Source organism: Narcine bancroftii, chromosome 8 (genome assembly GCF_036971445.1).
Source record: "Narcine bancroftii isolate sNarBan1 chromosome 8, sNarBan1.hap1, whole genome shotgun sequence".
Lineage (NCBI taxonomy): Eukaryota > Metazoa > Chordata > Chondrichthyes > Torpediniformes > Narcinidae > Narcine > Narcine bancroftii.
The window spans coordinates 152,563,680-152,589,062 of record NC_091476.1 but is presented as its reverse complement, the minus strand read 5'-3'; the positions used below and the strand labels follow the sequence as shown (position 1 = coordinate 152,589,062).

The 25,383-nt window shown below is 41.0% G+C and overlaps 1 protein-coding gene across 3 annotated transcripts in view; it reads left to right on the top strand.

Annotated features, from left to right (window-relative positions):
- The first annotated feature begins 680 nt into the window (after positions 1–680).
- The window catches only part of LOC138741390 (platelet-activating factor acetylhydrolase 2, cytoplasmic-like), a 38,302-nt gene continuing 13,599 nt past the window's right edge, over positions 681–25,383 (top strand). For 2 of the 3 annotated variants that reach the window (XM_069895404.1, XM_069895406.1), the window contains exons 1-7: positions 681–785; positions 4,947–5,068; positions 6,501–6,615; positions 13,989–14,139; positions 15,648–15,741; positions 17,240–17,308; positions 18,547–18,715. In XM_069895404.1, the coding sequence (XP_069751505.1) occupies positions 6,526–6,615; positions 13,989–14,139; positions 15,648–15,741; positions 17,240–17,308; positions 18,547–18,715 (573 nt within the window). In that variant the 5' untranslated portion in view covers positions 681–785; positions 4,947–5,068; positions 6,501–6,525. The remainder of the gene's footprint in view (positions 786–4,946; positions 5,069–6,500; positions 6,616–13,988; positions 14,140–15,647; positions 15,742–17,239; positions 17,309–18,546; positions 18,716–25,383) is intronic. The other variant, XM_069895405.1, reaches the window with a different exon arrangement.

The following is a 25,383-nucleotide window of genomic DNA, read 5'->3' as shown; positions in this document are numbered from 1 at the left end:
CATTACAACTGTGGTTGAAGTAATGACACAAAGCTGGTCAAAATAAAGATACAGAACCAACGTTTCTGGCTTGAACCCCTCATCAAAGTAAGAGTGTGAGACATGACCACGTTTCGGGCTTGAACCCCTCATCAAGGTAAGAGTGTGAGACACGACCAACGTTTCGGGCTTGAACCCCTCATCAAGGTAAGAGTGTGAGACACGACCAACGTTTCGGGCTTGAACCCCTCATCAAGGTAAGAGTGTGAGACACGACCAACGTTTCGGGCTTGAACCCCTCATCAAGGTAAGAGTGTGAGACACGACCAACGTTTCGGGCTTGAACCCCTCATCAAGGTAAGAGTGTGAGACACGACCAACGTTTCGGGCTTGAACCCCTCATCAAGGTAAGAGTGTGAGACACGACCAACGTTTCGGGCTTGAACCCCTCATCAAGGTAAGAGTGTGAGACACGACCAACGTTTCGGGCTTGAACCCCTCATCAAGGTAAGAGTTTGAGATATATTCAGAGTATCTGCTCTCGGTTCTTGGATACAGTTTTCTCAAAGGAGTGAAAACTTCAACGTCATCAACGGGAAAGTGGGCAGTTCCCACATCCAGCCCATAGAGGGCGCCGTTCCCCATTCCCTCTCCAACGAGCCGCCGCGCCCCCGAACGCAGTGCCCTCTGGGCGATGTAGTCCAGCCACGACGCTGCCGTTGTCGGGCCAGCGACGCGGAAAGGAGGGATTGTTCGCCGAGCGGGCGAGACGTGTTGCAGGTGGCGGCTGGAGCGCAAGGTGCAAGGTAAATGGCACCTGTCACAGCGGAGCGTTTCCCGAGCAACTGCTTTGCAGGATTAAAGGGGGAAAGTTCAAAGCGCTACATGTTTGATGGTTACGCTTCATGCCTTGTATCTCTCCCCTCACTGCAGTGGTCCTGGGGAGATCCTCAGCAGGTCATGCAACATCTATAGGGAGTAAAGGGTAACCTCCACCACTTTTGTGCATTGCACTCAAGCCCAGCCTCTGGAGACTTCCTTGTTCAACTTTCCCCTGATGTTTCCTGGTTCTCTGCCCGGCAAAAAGGGGATACTTTGACGGGGGAAGTAGAGACCGTGGTGATGGGGAAGGGAAGGGAAGAGCGGTGGGGTAGGTAGGTAGGAAGGCAAGGGAGGCTTTTGTGTGGAGGCAGCGCTTTGATGTTCGTGATCACTTGCTTCTGAGGTTGCCGAAGTGGGTTCTTGAAACCTGCAGGCTGGGGCAGCCCGTGTCCCTCCCTTCACCAGGGATTCCCAGGAGTTGGAGGAGACTGTATGTTTCTGACAGTGTGGATTTGGGGTTTTCTCTCTTTTTCCGGGATGATGGCTCTGGCTTTGGACTTGGAGAAAGCATCAGAAACTTTCTTGTCTGTTTTTCTTTTATGTGAAGATGTGTATTTTGTATGTTCAATATTTATTGGGGGGGGGGGAGGGAGGGATGGGGAGAAAAGAGAGAAAATGTCACTGTGCATATTTAATAAGAAGCATCTGTAAATATTTTTGGTTGATATGGTTCATAGTGCGATAAATAAAACTTACCGGGCATACTGCACTCGGGAGCCTTTCCCACTGCACCTGGTTAATCGACAACCTGGCATTTTAAGGCCTCCAGCAAGGTACCGCCTGACCTGCTAAATGTTCACAGCATTTATTTTTTAAAGTTTCAGATTTTCAATATCTCTAGTTGTTGCTTTGTAATTGCCTGTTCTTTCCTCCTGTTTTAGACAGAAATACAACATCAGCAGGCTTCTCCGTATTGTAAATTCGCTCTTATACTAATTCTGAGCCGTTAGTTTTCTTTATCTTTGTCCTTTTCCATTACAATGCTGAATCTGAATTATGATCATTACCTCAAAAGTGCTCACTCTGATATTTTCACTTTCTAACTTTGTTCGCTAAAATTTTATTGAAAATTGCCACCAGTCTTCAACTTTCAAACAAAGTTAGACAGGAAATTTTGAATATTTCTTTTCTGAAAGACTACTGGTAACTTTTCGTTTTGGAATGTACTGTGTGGCAATATTGCCAAAGTAACAAGCCATAAGTAACAAATTGGTGTGTCCAGGCCTGCATTCAACAGGAATTTGCCAATGTGAATATGAGTAGAAACATTCTGATTGCTATTAAGCTTAGGGAATACAAATTCCACAAAAGCATCTTTTGTATGGTACTGGAGAAACAGCTCCAACTGAAAAAGAGGATAGAAGATGTTGCAATCAAAAGGGAAAGTTAGAGAGAACCACAGCTGCACTCTGGTTAAAGGGATGTAAAGCTCACCTTCCAAGGATTAAGTGGTGGAATAACTTGTGGTTCTAACCAAAGTCACTTAGACTTAGAAAACAAATAAGGGCATGAGTTTTGGTACCTTGCAAGTCAACTACATGCAGGTTCGACCATGCCCCTCCCCACCATCGAGACCATCCACAGGGAATGCTACCATCGAAGAGCAGCAGCAATAATCAAGGATCCACATCACCCAGCAAACACACTGTTCTCGCTGCTGCCATCAGGAAAGAGGTATAGGTGCCACTAGGTTCAGTAACAGCTGCTACCCCTCTGCCATCAGACTCCTCAACAACAAACTCAATCAGGGATTCTTACTTTTTCACTGTATATTTTTTTTCTCTCTTTGTATTGCAAAGTCAGTTTGTTTACATTTCTTTATTTGTTTACGTGTGTAAGTTGTGTACAATTTTTTTGCACTACCAATAAGTGGTAACTCTGTCTTGCCCGTGGGAAAAAGAATCTCCAGGTTGTATGTGATGTCATGTATGTACCCTGACAATAAATCTGTATCCTATTAGAGTGGAATACTATGAAACATAAAATGTCATACTCTCAGTAATTTCATGTAATTTATTGTCATAACATTTGTAATTCTTGTATTTAATTCTGGCATTTGGACAGTTTTGTAACAAACCAACTAAATAGTTTGGAGTTGTCTTACTCTGACCCCATCAAGTTTCAGTGTTAAATGCTGGTTGGAGACCAAGATACTCTCTGGGGATCTCCAAGCCCACCTGCCGTGTCTTTTCCACCATCAGTCACCCATTTCTTCCCTGAGTGCACTGTTTTGAGTTGTGGGGCTGAATACTCTTGAAATATTCTGTCCATGAATGACACAACCTCGTGATGGACCACAGTGACTACAGCTGAAACTTTGAATACCTGGAGCTTGACAAAAATTCCTTTTATGTGTAATTGACCAGGATAGAGGGAGTTAGTTGCCCAGTGACCCAGAATTTCCATGCCAAGTGACTGACCTGCCCTTTCCGAACTCTCTCTGCTTGGTTTAGCTCATTAAGCAATAATCTGTCTGAATGATTACCGACCAGTGGCACTCACACAATATTGATGAAGTGTTTTGAAAGGCTGGTGTTGAAGCACATCAGCTTCTGTCTGAGCAGCGACATGGATCCAGTCCAATTTGCCTATAGTAGCAACAGGTCTACGGTGGATGCCATCTCACTAGTTCTGCATAAAGCCCAAGAACACCTGGACAGCAAAGATGCATTCATCAGGATGATCTTTATCAACTACGCTTTGGCAATTATCTCATTGTTTAGTTGGATCCTGGATTTCCTCACCTCCAGACTCTAATCGGTGTGGATGGGCAAGTGATAATTAGCATCATGGTTGGTGTAGCAGTTAGCGCCACACCTTTATACCGCCAGCGATTGGGACTGACCAGGATTTGAATTCTGTGCTGTCTGTAAGGAGTTTGTACTTTCTCCCCATGTCTGCCTGGGTTTTCCCTGGGGACTCAAGTTTCCTCCCACCGTTTGAAATGCACCAGGGATTTAGGTTAATTAGGGTGGCATATACACGTGGGCCGAAATGGCCCTGTTACTGTGCTACTTATCTAAATTTAAAATTTTTAAATTAAAATATAAAATTTAATATCTCCTTCACGATCTCCATTAGTACCAGAACACCACAACGCTGCATACTTAGCCCCCTGCTCTACTCACTTTACACTTATGACTGCGTGGCTTGGTATAACAGCATTGTCTACAAATTTGCTGACGGTACCAATATTTAAAAAGGGGTGGAGAGTCTGCATCTAGGAGGGAGATTGAAAACTTGGATGAATGATGTACTAACAACGAAATCAAGGAGCTGGTTGTGGACTTTAGGAAAGGAAAACCAGAGGTGTACGATCCAGTGTGATCTTTCGAGGATCAGGGATGGGGAGGGTGAACACATTTAAGTTCCTGGGAGTCACTATCTCAGAGGACCTTTCCTGGATTCAACATGCTAATGTCATGGTGAAGAAAGCACACCAGCACCTCTACTTCCTCAGGAGTTCGCCGAGGTTCGGTATGACATCGGAAACCTTGGCAAACTTAATCCAGATGTGCAGTGGAAAGTGTGCTGACCAGCTGCATTATGGACTGGGATGTGGGCACCAATACCTCTGAGCAGAAAGCTCTGTAAAAGATAGTGGACACAGCCCAGTACATCACAGGCAAAACTCTATCCACCATCATGAAAATCTACATGGAATGCTGCCTTAGGAGAACAGCAACCATCATCAAGGATCCACAACGGCCAAGTAATGTTCTATTCTCGCTGCTGCTATTAGGAAAAAGGGATAGGTACCACATTACTTGTACCACTAGCTTCAAGTCAAATTTATTGTCATCTGATTGTACAAATACAACCCGATGAAACAGCGTTATCCAGTCTTCGGTACAAAACGCACATACATATAATTGGACATAACTTGCATGCAGGCTAACAATACATATAAAGGACAAGTATTTCATCTATACAAATAAAAAATATAGTTTCATGAATATGAGGGTCTCTGATGGTTTGTGTGAGCAGTTCCTTTGGTCATTCAGCATTCGCACTTCCTGTGGGAAGAAGCTCTTCCTCAGCCTGGTGATGCTGGCTCTAATACTCCTATATCTCTTCCCTAACAGGAGCTCGATAGATCACATCGATGATGGGGGGCCGAGAGGAGGGAACGGCTGCCACCCCTCCACCATCGGACTCCCAAACAACAAACCCAATCAAAGACATTTAAGGACACTTACTTTGCACAGTATTTATTATTGATTTTTTTTCTTCATTTGCACAGTTTGTTTACATTTCTTGTCTTTTGTGCACGTTTCTTTTTCTTGAATACTTGTACTGGTACTCATAAGTGGAAATTCTGCCTGGCCCGCAGGAAAAAAGAATCTCAGGGTTGTATGTACTTTGACAATAAATCTGAACTTTGAGCTAGAATAATTTGATATTATTTGGAGTCAGTCTGCTAGCCTTGGTGTAGGAAGGATGTCATCAAGTTGGGAAGGGTGCAGAAAAGATTCATGTGGGTGCTCCCAGGCCTGGAGGATTGAATTAGGAGAGACTGGAGCGTAGGAAGCTGATGAATGAACTATACAAATGGATATAAAATAAAGGTCTTTTGGGTAGGGGAGTCAAAAACTAGCGGCAAAAGCAAATATTTAATAAATGTTTATTCAGGTATATGGTTAGGAAAGGTAGAGGGATACAATGAAAGTGTATTATTGTGATATAAACTCGTGTCATGTTCCAATGCGCTGAAATTCATGATCGCTCCAGGTCCGCAGATGCGTAAAATGCATTAATAACGAAAGTATAAATTAAATTATCACCAGAGGAAAGATAATAAATATAAAAGAATAGATCAATATTCACAGGTACAATTTGTGCAAAAAGAGTGATGTTATGATAATGATCCTGTAGTAAAGTTCAGATTTGGGTCGTATAGGAAGGTTCATGAGCCTACAAGTTGTAGGCAGAAAGTTTTTAGAGGTGCCAAACTTTGAGGCACCTCAAATAATTGAGGACCCCTTCCACCCTGCGCACAGCATCTTTCTCCTGCTCCTGTCAGGAAAGAGACATAGAAGTATCGGAGCCAGCACCACCAGGACGAGGTATAGCTTCTTCCCACAGGCGGTGAGAACGCTGAATGACCAGAGAGGCTGCTCATACCAACCACCTGAGACTCGTATTCATGAAAAAATATTCAGTTATTTATTTTGTTCTATGAATAATTGTTCTGCCTATGTATTGTTTGTCTGTATGTGTATTGTGTCTGGTTGTGTGTCTGTATGTTTTACGAGGACTGGAGAACACTGTTACGTCAGTTACAATCAGATGACGATAAACTTGACTTCGATACCTCATTACTTTCCACTTGAAGGTAGCAACAAGGGTAGAGTGGGCCAAATGCAGATGGAAGCGTCTAGCTGGGGTAGACAAGATGGCTAGTGCGAAAGAGTTGCTCTAGAACCCCAAAATATAAAACTGCATCCTTGCCCTTGTCTCACCAAAGTCCCTTGTTCTCCCAAAACACTGCTGTCTTCTGATGCAGCTTGTCAAAATTGAGTTGTTTTCCTTAATTCAATGGATTATTTGTAATGCTTTCTGGTTCTCTCTTGCATAATTATTTCTGATTTAAATGAGGTAAGACAATAAAACTTCTTTTGTTGTCCTGTCAATTCCAGTGAAAGTGTCTTGTGCATCTCGGCCATGGGGTCCAGGCAATCGATGGAACTGCCGACCGCGAAAGGGCCTTTTAATGTGGGCTGCACAGATGTCATGGTTGATCACAGAAGAGAGGTAAAGTGGAATCATGTGTCTAATGGACAGAGTAAGAGAAGTGTGAGATTTATATTTGTGTAGTAAATGTTGTCAGTCAAAGAACAATTTTTTTGTGCTTTTGATGGTCTCCAATAGTAAATTCCAGAATAGAATCATCAAGTGAAACACGATATGCTCCAGATGCTATGATTGTAGTAAACACGCCAAAATTCTGGAGGAACCCGGCTGGTTTTTTTCAGCATCAAATCAAGTTAAGTCACATGGTAAAGACGAGATAACGTTTCTCCAAGATCATTGAGCATATTTACATAAATATAAGTTAGAATAGAAGTTAAACTCATTGAAATATTAAATAGTAAGGAGTTTACAGTAAAGGTCCATGGTACATTATCCACATATGTCTGGGGAATTCAGAAGCCTGATGGCTTGGGGGAAAGAACTGTTGCTCAATAAGGACTTGAGTGGTACAGTACCCCTACCAGATGGCAGAAGGGAGAACAGTTTACTTGAGAGGTTGGTGGAGTCCTTCACAATGTTTATTGTCTTTTGCTGCTATCAACAAATGTACATCGAGTGCTGTAGATGTCCTTCATGGTAGGAAGAAAGCCCTCCCCCCCCCCCCCCCCGTGATCTTTTCCGCTGACTTCACTATCCTCTTCAAGGTCTTGTGGTCCAAGGAGGTACAGCTTCCAAAGCAGTCAGTGACGCAGTTGAGCAGGATGCTCTCAATACATCCTCTGTAGAATGTAGTGAGGATGGCGGGTGGGAGATGAACTTTTCTTCAGCCTTCGCAGGAAGTCAAGGCACTGCTGGGCTTTCTTGGCTGTGGAGCTGGTGTTAAGGGAGCAGGTGAGATTCTCTGACAATAGCCGATAGTCAGCAGAGTGTGGTTCCCCCCAGGACCTCTTGAAGTTGACAACTATTTCTTTAGTTTCATCTCAGTATGCGAACACTTCATTCTTACTGATCAGGCCGACCACTATCCTGTCTTCAGCGAACTTGATGATGTGGTTTGAGCTGTGTTTAGCTGCACAGTCATGGGTCAGCAGAGTGGATTAAGCACTTTTGGAGGCGAAGTATTATTGCTGACATTTCGGACCTGAGCCCTTCAAGGAAAAAGCAGAAAAGGCAGAAGCAGGAATATATCAGAAAGTCTCAGAATTCAAACAATGGGGGAGGAATCCAGACCAACAAAAGATTGCATAATGATAAGGGACTAGGTGAGAATTTATTATGACTGTTCTAAGGGAGTCAGGGAAAGGAGATGTGGTGGGGGGGGGGTGTTTAAACGAAAGCCAGAGAAGTTGATATTAATGACATCAAGTTGGAGGGTGGCCAGTCGGAAGTTGAGATGTTGTTCCTCCAAGTCTCAGTCTGGCGGTGCATGAGATCATGGACAGACGTGTCGGCAAGGGAATGGGATGGAGAATTTGAAATGAAATCACCAAGTCCTTGGCTCCATTTCCAATTGTGCTTGGTTGCACAATCTAATAATCTTGTTGCAATCTCTCAGGAAGAAATGTAAAACCAGGAGAGGGAACATGTGCTTAACCATCAAAAGTCAAGGATTGAGTGAAACCTCGGGACTCCACATTTTCAAACTCAAAGAATATATTCATCAAGAAATCAAGATCTTGTAAACAAAACTGTAGCAGCAGTTTATCTTTTTACAGTATCATAAAATGTAATAGATAATTTAAATCGACAAGGGAATGAATAAATGAGTGGAAGGTACTTATTGATAGCAGCAAAAGAGGCTGCCTGCAAAAACTGTGGACCTCGTCTTGAAGTGATTTCCCCCAGCGATGTCCTTGTAAAACCTTTCACTCTGAATCTCAAAACCTCCCCCAAGCCAAGCCCTACCCAAAATTTAGTTGCAATATCACTGTGGCAGTAGAGCTGTTTACCTCACACTTTCACCAATCCTGGTTTGACCTCCAGTGCTCTCTGTATACAAAATTATGAGGGGTATAGATAGAGAAAATGAAAATAGGCTTTTACCACTTGGTCGGGTGAGATACAAACCAAAGGTCATGGATTTAGGGTGAAAGAGGAAATGTTTGTGGGGAACATTGGGAGGAATTTCTTCACACAGAGTGGTGGGAGAAAAGAATAAGCTGCCAGCTGAAATGGAAAGTGCAGGCTCAATTGTAACATTTAAGAAAAATTTGAACAGGTACATGGATGGGAGAGAATGGCTGCAGGTCAGTGTGACTGGGTGGAATAATTGTTCAGCACACACGAGAAGGGCCAAAGAGCCTTTTTTCCTGTGCTGTCATGTTCTCCATTCTTCTATAGGGGTGTATACACTCTCTCTATGATGGTGTTAATCTCCCTCAGGTCCTTTAATTTCTTCCTGCACCCCAAATGTACTCTGGCATTTTGATTGGCCATTGTATATTCCCTCAAATTTGGTGGAAAATGGGGGGGGGGGGGGTTTGGTGGGGAGAATAGGTTTCCAGGAAAATTAGTTGGGAAGGGGATTGTGCTGGCATAGACTTGGAGGATCAGTTGGCCCTTTTGTGTGGTGGAAATCAGCACCCAGCAGTCAATGTCTGTCTTCGACTTCTGAATAGGTTGAGGGCTTCAAAGTAACGTGAAGTGCTGGGTGCCGCAGGAGACTGGAGAGAGAAGGCAAGAAATACCCTAACCCCTTTGGCCAAACATGTCCCCGTTAACCAAGCTAACCCTATATTTGCCCTTTTCCCATTGAAATGTTTGGACGAAAATGGCCTGAACACAGGTGAATGGGGTTGTGTTGTGCGGAAAGGGAAACGAGGTCGATGGGTTCAAAGGGGCACAGGCTGAATACAGAAATAATCTTTAATGAAATGCACATAAGGGTGTCGCAACAGGGATAATACACTCAAGTACTCTCAAGCACACACCAGACTTAACACTACTGATTTCAGCCACTGCTTACACTATTACAAGCACAATACAACCCAGTCACATTGGACATAATGCAACTGATACAAGCAATACAGACTTATCACAACCAAGGACAACAATATGCTACTGCTCAAATGCTGTATACGACAACCCTGATCCCTATGTACTGCATACCTTACCAACGACTCCTCCAGCATTGTCCACAGCAGGGTTCATTTCAGGGCCGAAGGGCAAAAGAGGAAGGGCTACTGCACATGGTGGATATCATAGTACACCAAATCTGGAGGGTTCAGCCCAGGTAACCACTAGGTGATTAAAGGTGCCAATGGCCTCTATTGTGCACAAATAGGTGGGCAGAGTCCAATCTTGATTCCAGACAAAGAAGTTGCCTGACCCTCCACAATCCACATGACCACCAGGTTCCAGGTGGAGAGGTCACATGACCCTCCTGCATTCCACACTACAAGTTGGCTTGAATGGCATATACAAGTTAGCCTTAAAGTGCTGTTTCTATGCTTTAAAATTCTTGACTTCTATAATCCAATGTCTGGGCTTTGGCATGTAATTTATAAGGATTGAGTTCTACACCCATCCAAGTTAAATAACTGCTGTTCCCTGCAGAACAGGATAGCCAACCGGATCTTATTGTTAACAACTTGTACTATTGGCTGGATGTTGACTCTCCAAAGTACTTTTACATTATTTTGGAGTCAGCACCTCCTAGCAGGAGACAGATCCCTACCTGGCAAGGCAGAACACGTATAAAAGTAAAGGATATCCAAGGGTTTGGGCCTGGGCCCTTCATCAGGTATAAGTCATCCCTCAAAGAGGCTTCACAGTGAATTAAACAAGAAAGTCTGCAGTTACAGGGGTCAAATGCAATATACAAAAATGCTGGAGAAACTCAGCGGGTCACGCAGCATCCATAGGAAGTAAAGGACCTTGGCGCTTTGTCAGGTTTGTTCTAGGGCAGAACAAGGCTTCCCCACAAACTCACCCTTATTTTTCCAGGTATTATTGTCAAATAGACCATAAAGTATAAGATTCTGTGATTCCTTAGAAACTTAAAAAATATTTTAATTTAATTTTATCAACAAACAGTACCAAAATTACCATCACAAATAAATATATTAAATGTGAATTAATCATTGATACATGTTTCCCAATATAACCCCTATTCCCCCCCCCAACAAAACTCTAAATAAGAAGAAAAGAAAAAGGACAGAAAAAAGAAAAGAAGAATGAAAAGAAAAAAAAAGAAGAGAGGAGCTATCGAGATCTGGAATCCAATTCAACAAAAAGGGGCCCAATTACTTTTGTCTAAATCTCAATAAAAGGAAGAAAAATAAATAGAATAAATATCTTATTTATTAAGAATTCAACCCTACATTTTGCAGGTAAGTTTCCCATAACTGCAAAAATATGTTGTACTTCTTCCTTAAATTGTAAGTGATTTTCTCCAGGAGAACACAACTATGCTTTTCAGTATTCCAATGGGCTTTCCCCAGAAGAGAATCAGACTTCCAGGTAACCCATTGAGGAGTGCCCGATTGAAGTAAAGAATATAGAACTGATGTGAATTTCTTTGTTTTCCCTTGTTGAATTAGAATCTTCATTTCACTGCATTCTGGTAACATCATGGTCAATCTTAATCCTTCTCTGAGAAAATCTCTTAATTGAAAGTAACGGAAGATTGTATTATTATAAATATTGTATTTATGTTTTAGTTGTTTAAATGACATTAATTGCTCTTGTACAGAACAATCTTCTACATATCTGATGCCTTTTTGGAACAAGACGTAGAATTAAGTTGCCTGTAGTTAAAGGAATTAATCTGTTCTGAAACAAGGGTGTTTTGGGTTTTTTTTCACCTCATCCCAATCAAATTATTAATTTTATACCAAATACTCAAAATATGTTTAATTAATGATGCTTCTTTTCCAGCAAAAATAAAATTAACTACTCATTTTTATATAAATTATTCTGCCACTCTCTCCTTGACTCTGCGTAGTTCAATTTCTACTCATGAAGGTTTATCTCTTCCATCAAAGAGAGAAGTGAAAAACTTCATCTGGGCCGATTCCTTAGAAACTGAAATTGGTCCTGGTTTCAAAATGTAAGGAACAGTCAAGGTAAATGATTAATTTTTGATGAGTATAGCTGGAAACCAGATAGGTGAAGCAAAGAAAGGAGCAAGTAGGATAACCAGGAACAATCTCCAGAAGCCAGTAGTTTGGATTTACTCATGAATACCGTATATGCCGGCGTATAGGATGACACGTGTGTGATAGTACAGATTCTATCACCAATGTGTATATGTACAGATTGTAGTGTAGGATGACTGTGATTGGCTGAGAGCATAGCCACACCTACTGGCAGGTCTTAAAGGCTTGCTCCTAGCCAGACCAGGTCATTCTGGACTGATCGACCTACATATGATATGCTCCAATCTTCTAATTAATAAAAGCTTTGGTTTGGATCTACAAGCCTTTTTGATTCTTTCGACACACTCTACAACGTGTATAAGATGACCCTGGAATTCCCACCTAAAATGTAGATTTTGAGGGATACCCTATTTATAAGATGAGCCTCCAAATCTGGCACTTACCACTGATCAGTGGATGCTGTTAAAAGCAAATCACAATATTTTAATACCAATTTACCCTGTATTTTAATTTTATTAGCATATTTTAAAATAAACCACTGTATGATCCTGTAACAGGCCATTTAAAGCCTGTACAGAGCCGATAGCAGACACACTGGGTGGATGGATCCCGCAAAGGAACACTGAGAGTGTGTTGATAACTAACAGGACACAAGCAAGATTTCATCAGAGCAGTGACAGTAGCGTTGAGACTTTGCTGTCAAGGTTTGGATTTTAGACTCAGTGTATAAGATGACCCTGCTTTTGTGGTGAAATTTTTAAGTTTTGAAGATCGTCCGAGACACCAGCATATACTGTAATAGCCAAGGGGTTGAAGCTTCACTCTTTTTCACAATATCTAAATCCACGTAAGCGCAAATTTATTTTAATCTTAAAGGTTAGCATTGTATGGCCATATATTGCTTACGTAGTAGGCAGGGGTTGGGGTGGAAGGTGCAAGGTAGATGGGAGAGGCAATAAAGGGCAGAGAGATAAAAACAAGAGTTGGTGAGAATGGGAGAGGGGAGGTGAAACAGGAGGAGGATTGAAACTGGGGAGGGAGTTAGGGAGGGGAAGGGTGGGATTGGAGAAGGGGATGGGTGGGGGTTAGGTGGGACAAAAGGGGGAGGGAAGGGATGGGTGGGTGGGAGGAGAGGTGAAGGGGGCAGAGGGGGGATGGCAGAGAGGGGAGATGGCAGGGAGGGGAAAGGAGGAGGGAAAGGATGGGAGTGGGGGAAACGGTGGGGTCAGAGAATGTGGGAAGCTGGGATGGGAGGGTGAAGGACAATAGGGATGAAGAAGTCAAACAAAGATAGGATAATGAAGTGGTTTGTTGTTATTGAGTTTCTGTTTGAAAAATTGTCACAGGACTTGTGTTAAATTGTGGGATGTGGTTATGCCTTTCGAGGCTAAATATACAAATTCAGTGTGATCAATCACAAGATCGTTGTCTTTGATGCAACTCACCAGATAACACTGGACAAAAATTCTTTTCAAAAGGTTTGGTTCCTGAATAAACAAAATTGGGGATTATGATAGAACACTTCAAGCTGAACACAAACCTTATTTCAAATTTACTATATCATGTATGAAGTTGAAGAAACATTAAATTAACTTATATTGAATTTGAATTTTGCATGTTTAATCACATAATGATGCTGTCACATTGCATTAGTTCAATTGACCTAAAAATGTTTTGTTGCTGATTTTTGTTTGTACTCAGCATCTGATGCCTCTCATGTCAGTGTCCAACAATAGTTGGCTAGCATTGATGGATTCCAGTTGCCCTGATACCACTTTTCCATGGACACAATGTCCTGGTGAAACTTTTCACCATGTTTGTCACTGACGGCACCAAGATTAGCAGGGAAGAAGTCCAAGCGCGAATGCAGAAAATGAATTTTTAATGGATGGTGCACTTCATAGTTTTGTAGACTTAAAATACAATAGAAAAACATAAAAATAGGTTATTTCTAAAAAAAATGTGATAGGAAAATTTTAAGGTGATTTTTGTGATCAGCAGCCCAAAATCCATAAAATATATCCAAAAGTGTTCAGGAAGCAAAATTTTGGTCATCCATTGTGATCAGTACCAGGTAACACATTCTCCCTGGGACTGCATGTTGGGACATTGTAGGAATTTTATTTTTGTCCCATTCCTCCTTTACCTCTCTCTTCCCCCCCCCACCACACCCCATCTTCCTTTCTCCCTTTTTTTCCACCATCACTTGTTCCTCCCACAATCCCAGGATGATTATGTTCATTGTAAGGATGCCTGGGATGATCTGAAGATTATAAGAAGTCTTCCTTTCTGCCGACAACTTACCGTGTGATCTTCTCTCCTCATTTATTTCAGGGAAGCTTCTTTCGCCTCTATTACCCCTGTGAGGCTGACGAGCAATCCGAGCAACCGCTGTGGATTCCACGATACGAGTACTGTGCAGGCCTCGCTGACTACCTGGGAAAGAGCAGGATGTGGCTTGCTCCTCTCCTCAAAGTAGCCTTCGGTGAGTGATGCTCAACAATGATTGTACATTTACAGGGCGACCAAACCCAGAACCAGAAGCGTTGGGTCCCTGACTAAAGTTGAGGTGGAGGGGTAGGGAATCAGTACCCACAGGAATGATGAATTTATGAGGAAACCTTGCTGAGGTTATTGAAGAATTGCTGTAGAAAAGGTGCAGCCTAAGAAGCCTTAAAAGGCAGAGAAACAAAACTGCAGATTCGGGTAGCTTAGCAAGCAATGAGAAGCCAGAGGGTCTCAACTCAGAACTTGACCTGAAATGCTGATTGTTCATTTCTCCCCATGGGTCCCTCCTTTTCATTGTTTACTATTTATCAGAGGGTAGTTATTAGATCATTTTGAACAAGTTTGGGTTGAATGGGTTCCATGCACCAATAATGCATCACTAACAGTTAGTGCAACACTATTTACAGTGGCAGCGATCCAGGTTTGAATCCAGTACTGTCTGGAAGGGGTTTGTACGTTCTCCCCATGAGGGTTTCCTCAGGGTACTCCGGTTTTCCCCCACCCTTCAAAACGTACGGGGGTTGTAGATTAATTGGGTTATTTGGGTGGCACAGGCTCATGGGCCAGAAATGTAAAATTTAAATTCAAGATGCGTTAATCATCTCTGACCCCACCGAGACTGACTTGCATAGTGTTATTACAAACTCTGACTTCTCCCATCCCCGTTTTCCAAAGAAAAAGTAGTCTATTTTTTTCTTTTGAGGAAACCAGAGAAGTTCTTCCTTACCCAATATTTATCCTGAATTCTACATCCTGACCTGCCCTGTCATTGCTGGGTTTTTTCCCCCTCAGGGCTTGCTGTAAGAATGTCATTGTTGCATTACAAGAGAAGTGAAATTTCAACACAAATAAACCAGCTGTAAAGCAGTTTTTGTGTGGTGTGGAATAATTGGAGATTCAGTAGTTAATTACAGTACTCGTGATCTAGAATGATTTAGAACAGCCATTCTCAATCTTTTTTGGCTATGGCCCCCTTAGGACTCTGCTCAAAGTTTATGGGCCCCCCTCCCTTTGAAGCAGTCAAGTTTGGTTGTTTTCTTTTCCTGTACTTCTACTGACTACACAAAAAACATAAAGAATATGATTTCAGTCCATACCCCCCCACCTTAAATGTGTTATGGCCTTGGGGGAGACGGGGGGGGGGGGTGGGGGGCAGGGCAAATGGCCCCTGTTGAGAATGGCTGGTTAAGAGGACCTTAGGGCAGCAAAGAGAAATCTTCATGTTTTCTTCCTTTTTTCCCCCCACTTAATTTTGCAAGAATTGTGACTTGGAACACAGTAGATTCTGCGTAGTTCTGGAGAGGAATGAAATTCTGGGCAAAGTCACAAAAAAACTTGATTATGGGTGTGCATTTATTGTCAATTATGATCAAGTATTTTTTCTGAAGTTCTGCTCATTGGATATGCTAGAAAGTGAGCTTTAATGGAAAAATACTGCATCACAATTCAGTGTAATTTTTATACCCCTTTTATTAAACCCTTTAGGTTATTATGTAGTCCCAGTTGGATGGAATGCTCCTTTCAGAACTGTGGAGAAATACCCATTGATTATATTTTCCCACGGCCTTGGGGCATTCAGGTAGAGTGCAATCACACATATTGGAACTCCTAACTTTCTCTCAGTTTCCTCTCTGCAGAGAGTAGTGGAGGTCTCCTGAAGAATTAAATCCACCTGCTGAGTTTGTTTTCCCTCTGACCCAGCTCATCTAATTGTGTGTTTTGTTTTTTTTTGGTTTCCTTTTCTCTCACTATTTTGTCCGGCTTTTATTTTTAGTTGAACCCCTTTTCCTTGTTCCTTGTTTCTCTCCCTTCCTACACCCTTGCTACCCAGGAGATCTGTAGAATCTTTTCTAGTTCTTTGATATTCCAACTCCTCCCACCTGCTTTTCTGCAGACTCTCCTTTTCCCTCTGCTTGATTCTCTGACTACCTATTTATATCAGGGACAATTTACAGTGGCCAAGTAACCTGCTGACCAGCCCTTCCAGGATGTGGGAGGAAAGTTGAGCTGCTGGAGAACGTGCAAACTCCACAGAGATGGCACCTGAGGTCATGATTGAACCTGCTGTGCTGGGTTGGTGAAGTAGCTGTGTTATTTGCTGTTCAATCATGCCATTCTCTTCTTCCATTTATTTTCTTTTCTCTTTTATGTTTATTATTTTTAAACCTCTTTATGGCATTGGTTGTTTTGTGTAACTGGGAAGATGCAACATATGCGACTGTAGATTGTATTTGCATACAAGACAATAAATCCTCATTCTCCCTATTTTGCTTCACCCACTATCCCCGCTTATTCATTTTCCTCTTTCCCATCACCCCTGTTCTACACTGCGCCTTCAAAGCTGGGACCATTTTACATTGTATTTGGGACACAAACAGGACATTGTGTCCAAAGGGTCCATGATGTTAATTGTGCTTCACATAAGTCTCTGCAATTTCTTCATCGCACCTCTGTTAATTTAACTTCTATGACAGTAATTGTACCAATTCACATTTGACAGTGAGATTGACATTCTATTCACTCATTGAATAAAATGTTCCTCTCAAAACTCTTCCTCCAATTATTACTGGCAACCTTATATTTGTGCTCTGATGCCATTGGCCAATGGAAGCAGTTCCACATTTAACCGTCAAACTCTTGTAAGCTTAAGAATCTCCAGTAAACAGCTTTCTGAACATAGTATCCACTCATTTTTGGCATCTTCTTAGTAACTGTGTTTTTTATATACAGAATATAGAAACCAGAACCACCTCCAGTTCTCTGACCGTTGCTTTCTATCGTTTTCTATTTCACGTGCACACTAGAGCTTCCTTTCCGATGCATCTCTGGTTCTTTGCACAGTCCCTTTGTATGGAATCAAGGTCCTGATCTGTGGAACTTGAGCCCTCACTCACTGAGTCAAGATTACAGCATTTTTGCTCATTTTGCACATGTGAGTGAATGAAAATTGTTCCCGACTTCCCCTCATTTAATTATTGTTCTCAAGAGCTTCCCCGATAGAGATGGTACACTGTAGTGGTACAGTTGGAGGGATACGATGTAGTGGCATCTCATTATGGTGTCCTTTCTTGACACAGGACTGCATACTCCGCCATCTGCACAGAAATGGCATCCGAGGGATTTGTTGTTGCTGCTGTTGAGCACAGGTTAGTGTCTCTGAGAATGTTTTGGACTGCTACTGTATTTATGGACTCAATTAAGGGACTCACTAGTTTCTCAGTGTTGAGAGAGAGAGAGAGAGACTATCAAAGCATTGTAACTGAGTGAAATATGCCTATAATGTGCCACTAATGTGCATTATGAACCAAAACTTTTTTCCATCATTGCCTCTGGAACAATTGGTCAACAAAGAAGAAACCTCCATTCTGTATCTGTCACTATGGTATGTATACATGACCAGAGAGTGTTTTAAAGGGCAGTGGTAAACAGAGTTGGTGCCATGGGGTGCCATGCCCCCGAATGAGATATTGTGACTGCCCCACCCGCTAGCGGCCATTCCACCCCCACATGAGGTATTGTGAACCACTGCCTAGCATCACAGCAGTATCAATGGCCAACTTCGTTACATATAATCCCCCATGCCAGTGCCAGAAACCGTGCATGCCTGTTGCCTACAATGCATCACGGCAAGGTTGACAATACAAAGCAGGAGCATTCCCTGGGTGTCATAGGTGAGGAGATGGATCCGCACAGCAGCCCACCACATCGCATCCATCCTGCGGCGCTGAGGGCCTGTCGAAATGGCCTTGGTCTCCCCGCTGATGGAAGCTGCTCCCCTGTACTGCCTTCCTACCCGCCACCTGTAGGGGAGACGCATGGAGGAGGTTCGTGAGTGTGTATGTCTGTGTGCATACTGTTGTCTGGAGAAATATTGTTTCATCTGGGTGTACATGTACAAACACTTTATTTGCCGTACAGAACTTGAATTGTCGTATAGAGAATGAAGAAAGTCTTGCAGCTGAGACTGTTTATCTCAGTCTACCATACAATGCTAATGGGGGGGGGGGGGGTCACAGATGCACTCCGTGAAGCATATACTTCAGACAGCGTTGGGACCCTGCAGATGCCCGAGACCTCCTGAAGGAGAGCAGGGCACAGGCTCTGAGACCAGATGCTGGAAGGGAGCTCACAGGCACGTGTAGGGCAGCATCACCCTCCACCCCACCTGCTGAGTGAGTTTTCGAAGGTGAGAGTGTGGCCCCCCCCCCCATGGTTATCCTATGCCCCCCTGCTAGTTCTGGCACCAACCCTGGTGGTAAAGCAACTCATACCATAAGTACCCCCATGTTGTACATGTCCTGAGAGAGTTTGAAAGGGAGGCTTTACTTTGTCCTTATTGAAATTACTTTTCAGGTTATTTCAAACTTTTCTTATTTTGATTTAGAGATGAATCAGCTGCCTGGACCTATTTTTTCAAGAATGCAAATCAGCTGTTTGAGTCCCCTCAGGAAGTCATTTGCCCCCCAGCCACTCAACATGAACTGGAAGAAGTATCGCTACCAGTCAGAAAGCTGGCGGCCGGCGAGGAGGAATTCTCGATTAGGAATGCACAGGTACTTGTAATTCCTTGATATTAGTTTGGCAATCTAGTCAAAATGTGCTTATAAGTTCTGCCCTGAGGGACAGTCAGTGAATGCCTCAGGAAATTTGCTCCAGGTCTCCCTGGTTGTATTTTGAAATGGGATTCTCAGTCCATTTACCAGCTGATTTTTTTGAGGATCAGTTTTAATTGCTGACAGTCTCTGTAGATTGTGGGCTCAGTCATTTCCTGATCTGATTTGTGGAAGAACTCTAACAGTATTTGTTTAAAAGAAAACTAGATGCTGGGGACTCAACTGGCACACACTTTGAAGAACAAACCATTCTCTTAAGAGGTGTAAAACACATATTGCAGTAGAATGGAGTAAAACACGATTGCAGTAGAAATTGCATCTGGGAACTCTCCAACTGGATGGCATTAACTTCAACCTCTGGTTTCCACTTAACCACACCCAGTTCTTCTCTTCCCTTTCCCTCCATTTCCTTTTAGCTCTTCATCCCTTTCCCTCTCCATTCACAGAGCCATTCCCCCTTCCCCATGTTTGCTGGTAGGCCCTCCCTCCCTTTGTGGTGATATGCTATTACACCACTAGGTCATCAGGGGCCACCACCTGACAACCTTGTATATAAAACCGATCGGAGCTCATGCTCCTCCATTCTGACCTAGGCTTGCACAGAGGCAAGACCTAGCTGTATTTTATGTTGCGTTTGTATTGTATATCAATATGTTTTGGGAATAAATTGGGGCAGGGTTTTTAGTGTAGGTCATAGACAAACACTTTAAAACAGATCTTACTGGAGCTCTGCTCATTCTTAGACAGGATGGCTCCAAGAGCCTTTGCAAAAGCTTTGGAGAGTGGCCAGGAGACTTCACTAATGGATTGTGGTTTACAAAAAGACAACTGATGAAAGAACTTGTAGGAGCCGCAGGCTGTCTGGAGTGTAACTTGCTGTTCTAAGAGGGTCATGTGGTTTTGCAAGTTTTTTCTCTCTCTGACTGATGTTCCATCCAGGTAGATAACAGTGTCGAGATGTTTACAGGAATGGTCTGACCACCCCTAAGAAGTTCTCTTGAGGACAGGAATAGGTTAACTATAGCTCAATAGGAGGAATCACGTGATGGAGTAGTGGCCGGTAGGGGAATACCAGCCCTCTCCAGAAAAGAAGAAATAAAGTGAAGAAAATACAAAGTTCAAGAAATACAAAACATAACAAATAAAAGATAAAGTGTTAGAGAAAAAAAAATGGCACCCAAGAAGGAAAAAGTAAAAACATCGGGAAAAAAAAAGAAAAGATGCCGGAAGAGAAAGGAGAAGGCCTTACCTGCACGAAGAAACAGGGAACCGTGGTGAAGAGAACCCGTTCTCCAAGGTTGGTGACAACCCCGCAGAGTCGCGACCCCCCAACCGCTGGACAGCAAAAATGGCTCTCTGAGCCAAACAAAAGTGCGCAACTGCGCTTACTAAGGAGAAGGAAAACACCGACGGGAGGGGGGCTCAGCCAAGGAGCGGGCAAACCCAACACAACCAGCTGAGGGATGTCCGACTCCAGGGCACTCAGCTGGAAGAAGAGGAACGCGATAGGAAAGGGAGTGAAAAGAAAGAAGAGCAGCAGCAGGAGGCCCAACAGATGAGTAGCCCAGAAGAAGAGGACCAACAGCAAGAAGCCAAGCAAGAAGAAGCTCAGCAAAGTGAGACAAGCAACTCAACAAGAAAGTCAGAAGAGACACAGATACAAGGAAAAGAAGAAGACACAAACACAGATACAGACACAGAAGAAGAGGAAGAAGAAGACCAAGATCTGCACAGAGAAATAGAAGATAAAACAGATGGACAGAATATAGATGAAGTTTTTTTTTCAAGAACAAATGTGAGCATTAAAAGAATGGTTGACATTAGAATTTAGTGAAATGAAAAGTACAGAAGAAAAAGTGAATAGATTAGAGCTGGTCATGACAGAAATAGGAAAAAGATTAGAAAATGTGGAAGAATGAGGAATGGCTGTAAAAATGGAAGTGAATGACGAGGAAAATTGGAAGAAAGTGACAAAAAGTTAGAGTCACAGGAGTTGTTCGCTCAGAAGATGGATATAATAGAAAATTATAGTAGGCGAAACAATATAAAGATAGTGGGCCTAAAGGAAGATGAAGAAGGCACAGATATGAAGGAATTAATGAAAGAATGGATCCCAAAGGTCCTGGGAATGACAGAAATACAGGAAGGAATGGAAATAGAAAGGGCACACAGAACACTAGCCCCAAAACCACAGACACATCAAAAACCAAGATCCGTTTTAGTAAAATTTTTAAGATATACAACAAGAGAAAATATACTGGAGCAGGCAAGAAATAAAGTTAGAGAAGACAATAAACCATTGGAATACAAGGGTCAAAAAATATTTTTTTACCCAGACATGTTTTGAACTCTTAAAAAAGAGGAAGGAGTTTAATACAGCAAAATTGATCCAATGGAAAAAAGGTAATAAATTTATGTTAAGACATCCAGCTGTGCTTAAAATATTTATCCCTGGGCAGCAAAACAAAGTGTTCTCGGATCAAGAGGAAGCACGAGAATTTGCAGAACACCTGCAGGACAGAAGAAGAGATGTAACAAGAATGAAGAATGGCGATAAAATATATATAAAGATGTAAAAATAATGTATATGTAAGAACTAAAGAAGGGAAAGAAAGGGGAAGAAAGGAAGTAAGGGGGAAAAAAAGAGGATGAACTTTGTTATGTGTTTTTAAAAAAAAAAGTCTTTTCTGGGGGGGTTTGGTGGGAGAGAATAACCGTCACTGCGAAATCAGTTGAGGCTTGCGAGCGGGTTCACAATCCAAATGGAGAGTGGAGTTGTGGTTGCCTGGCAAGGAATAAGGGGCAACTCAGAGAGGGGGGGAACATTTGGGGCTAAGGGAATATTGGATGTGGGAGTTGTTAGAGTATTTTATGTTTTAAGTGTGTTGTCATACATTGAGTTTAAAAAGGGAAAACTGAGAGATGAAAATGGGGAAAAGGGGGATGGTGATGGTGAGGAAGCGGAAATGAGGTGTAAACAGGGTATGAGATAGCCATGTTGAATTATATGACTATAAATATTAATGGAATTCATAACCAAGTTAAATGGAAGAGGCTATTAAATTTACTGAAAAAGAAAAAATAGACAGCATTTGTGCAGGAAATGCATCTAACTGAAGTGGAACATAATAAATTAAAAGAGACTGGGTAGGACACGTAGCGGCAGCATCATATAATTCAAAAGCTTGGGATGTAGCCATACTAGTTAACAAAAATGTACCAATCAAAATAGAAGAGGAAATAATAGATCCAGCAGGGAGGTATGCAATGTTAAAATGTCAGATATATTCAGAATTTTGGAATTTGCACCTAATGAAGTGGATCAAAAGTTTATGCAAGATTTTTTTTGAAGATTGTAGATACACAAGGGAATATATTGACAGGAGGGGATTTTAAAATTAATTTGGATCCAATGTTGGATAAAACTGGACAAAAGACTAGCAAAAAGAATAAAGTGGCCAAATTCATGGTTAAATTAATGCAGGAAATTAAACTTATGGATATATGGAGGAGGCAGCACCCAAGGGAGAAGGAATACTCATATTATTCGAGTAGCCATAAAACATACTTAAGGATTGATATGTTTTTGTTGTCGGCCCATATTCAAGGGAGAGTTTGGAAAACTGAATATAAAGCTAGTTTGCTATCTGATCATTCACCCCTGTTATTAGCAATATAACTGGAGGACATCCCACCAAGAACATATAGATGGACGTTAAACTCCATGCTACTTAAAAGGCAGGAATTTAGAGAGTTTATTGAACACCAAATTAAAATGTACTTTGAAATAAACACAGAATCAGTGAAAGACAAATTTATATTATGGGACACAATGAAACCCTTCATTAGAGGACAGATAATAAGTTATGTAACTAAGATGAAAAAGGATTACAATCGGGAAACAGAACAGTTGGAAAGGGAGATAGTAAGTACAGAAAAGGAACTAGCAACAAGGGATGATATAACAAAAAGAAGAGAATTGGCAGCAAAAAAAAATACGAAACATTACAAACGTATAAGGTGGAGAAGAACATAATGAAAATAAAGCAAAAGTATTACAAACTGTGAGAAAAAACACACTAAATATTAGCCTGGCAAATTAAAACGGAACAAGCTAAAAGAACTGTATTGGACAAACAAATTACATATAATCCAATGGAGATTAATGATAACTTTAAGGAATTTTATGAACAATTATACCAAACTCAGAATGAGGGGAAAGATGATAAAATAGAAGAGTTTTTAGCTAAAATTGAACTGCTGAAATTGCAAGAAGAGGAACAAAACAAATTGATAAAACCATTTGAAATAGAGGAAGTACAGGATATATTAAAAAAGCTGCTGAACAATAAAACTCCTGGAGAGGGTGGATTCCCAATAGAATTCTATAAAACATTTAAAGAGTTATTAATTCCTCCTCTCCTGGAAGTAATGAACCAGATAGAAGAAACACAAAACTTGCCAGATTCATGCAAGACTGCAATAATTACAGCAATAACAAAGACTGGGAAGGATCCATTAACACCAGCATCATATAGACCAATATCTCGACTTAATTCAGATTATAAGATAATAGCGAAATGATCAGCATACAGATTAGCCGATTGTGTACCTAAAATAGTAAAATAAGATCAAACTGGATTTATTAAGAAAAGATGAACAGCAGATAATGTTTGTAAATTCATTAATTTAATTCATGCAGTTCAAGGAAATAAGATGCCAACAGTGGCTGTTGCTTTAGACGCAGAAAAAGCCTTTGACAGGGTAGAATGGAATTATTTATTCAAAGTATTACAGAGGTTCAATCTACCAGAAAAATATATTAATTGGATTAAAGCATTATATAATGGACCATTGGCAAAGGTATCAGTAAATGGATATGTATCGAACCAATTTAAATTAAGTAGGTCACCTAGGCAGGGATTATCCATTATCTTCCTCACTGTTCACTTTAGCAATAGAACCATTGGCAGAACTGATAAGAACAGAAAATAAAATAAAAGGGATAAAAATAAAGGAGAAGGAGTATAAAATCAGTTTATTTGCAGATGACATCATAGTATACTTAACAGAACCAGAAATATCAATAAAAGAACTACATAAGAAATTGAAGGAGTATGGAGAAATATCGGGGTACAAGATCAACGCAAATAAAAGTGAAGCAATGCCAATGAATAATGCGGATTATACAGAATTTAAAAAAGAATCACCATTTAAATGGCAAACACAAGCAATCTGATACCTAGGTATTAGGTTAGATAATAATTTAAGCCACTTGTACAAATTAAATTATCAGCCACTAATAAAGAAATTGCAGGAAGACTTAGAACATTGGAAAGAATTACCGCTAACATTAATGGGGAGGGTGAATTGCATTAAAATGAATGTCTTCCCAAGGACACAATACTATTTCAATCATTACCAATTGCCTTAACAGAGAAATTCTTTAATGAACTAAAGAGAATAATAAGGAAATTTTTATGGAAAGGGGGGAAAACCGAGGATAGTGTTAGATAAATTAACAGAGAGGTACAACCAAGGTGGTTTGCAGTTACCAAACTTTAAAAATTATTATAGAGCAGCACAATTAAGGTATTTATCAGATTTTTTATCAGACAAGGAAAAAAACAAATTGGACTAAGATAGAGCTAGATAAAATAGGGGAGAAGGTACCGGAACATATACTTTATAATTGGGATGAAAAGATGGTACGATATAAAAGCTCACCAGTATTCCATCATTTATTCAATATATGGAAGAAGATTCACTTAGAAAGGAAAAAAACAAATTACCAAATACCAAAATTATTATGATGCAAAATCAGCTAATTCCTTTTACAATAGATAATCTTTCCTTTGGAGAATGGGAGAGAAAAGGAATTAAAAGAATAGAAAATTGTTTTTTGGGAAATAATTTATTAACATTTGAACAAATGAAGTACAAATATGGAATAACTCATGGTACAATATTTGCATACCATCAACTGAAAACCTACTTAAAGGACAAATTGGGAAACAGACTGAGATTACCAGAAGGAAGCAGCTTTGAATATGTGATTACAGACACAATGATAATTAAAAGATTTATAACGAACATGTACATCAAGCTGCACAAGAAGGAAAATGATGAAATAAGCTATAAACCCAAACAAAAGTAGGAAAAGGATTTAAACATAAAGGTAAAAAATTAAACATAGTGAAAGTTATGTTCTGGAACTACGAAGAATATAATAAACACAAGGTTACGCATGATATAGTATAATTAGTTACACAGGTTATATATCTCGCACCAAAAGTGAAAAAAATGGGATCCAACATTATCAGATAGATGTTTTTGCTGTAAGAAGGAAACGGGGAACAACAGTACATGCAATTTGGGCATGTGGGAAAGTGAAAATTTTTTGGGAAGATCTAAATCAGATATTAATTAAAATCACAAAAAACAACATACCAAAAAATCCAGATATCTTTCTTCTAAGTAATATAAGAAGTAAAGAATTAGGCCTCAAATTGGATGAAGCGCAAAAAAGATTTATTATGATAACTTTAGCTGTAGCAAAAAAATATATAATGTCAACTTGGAATTCAAAAGAGAGCCTGAGAATACAG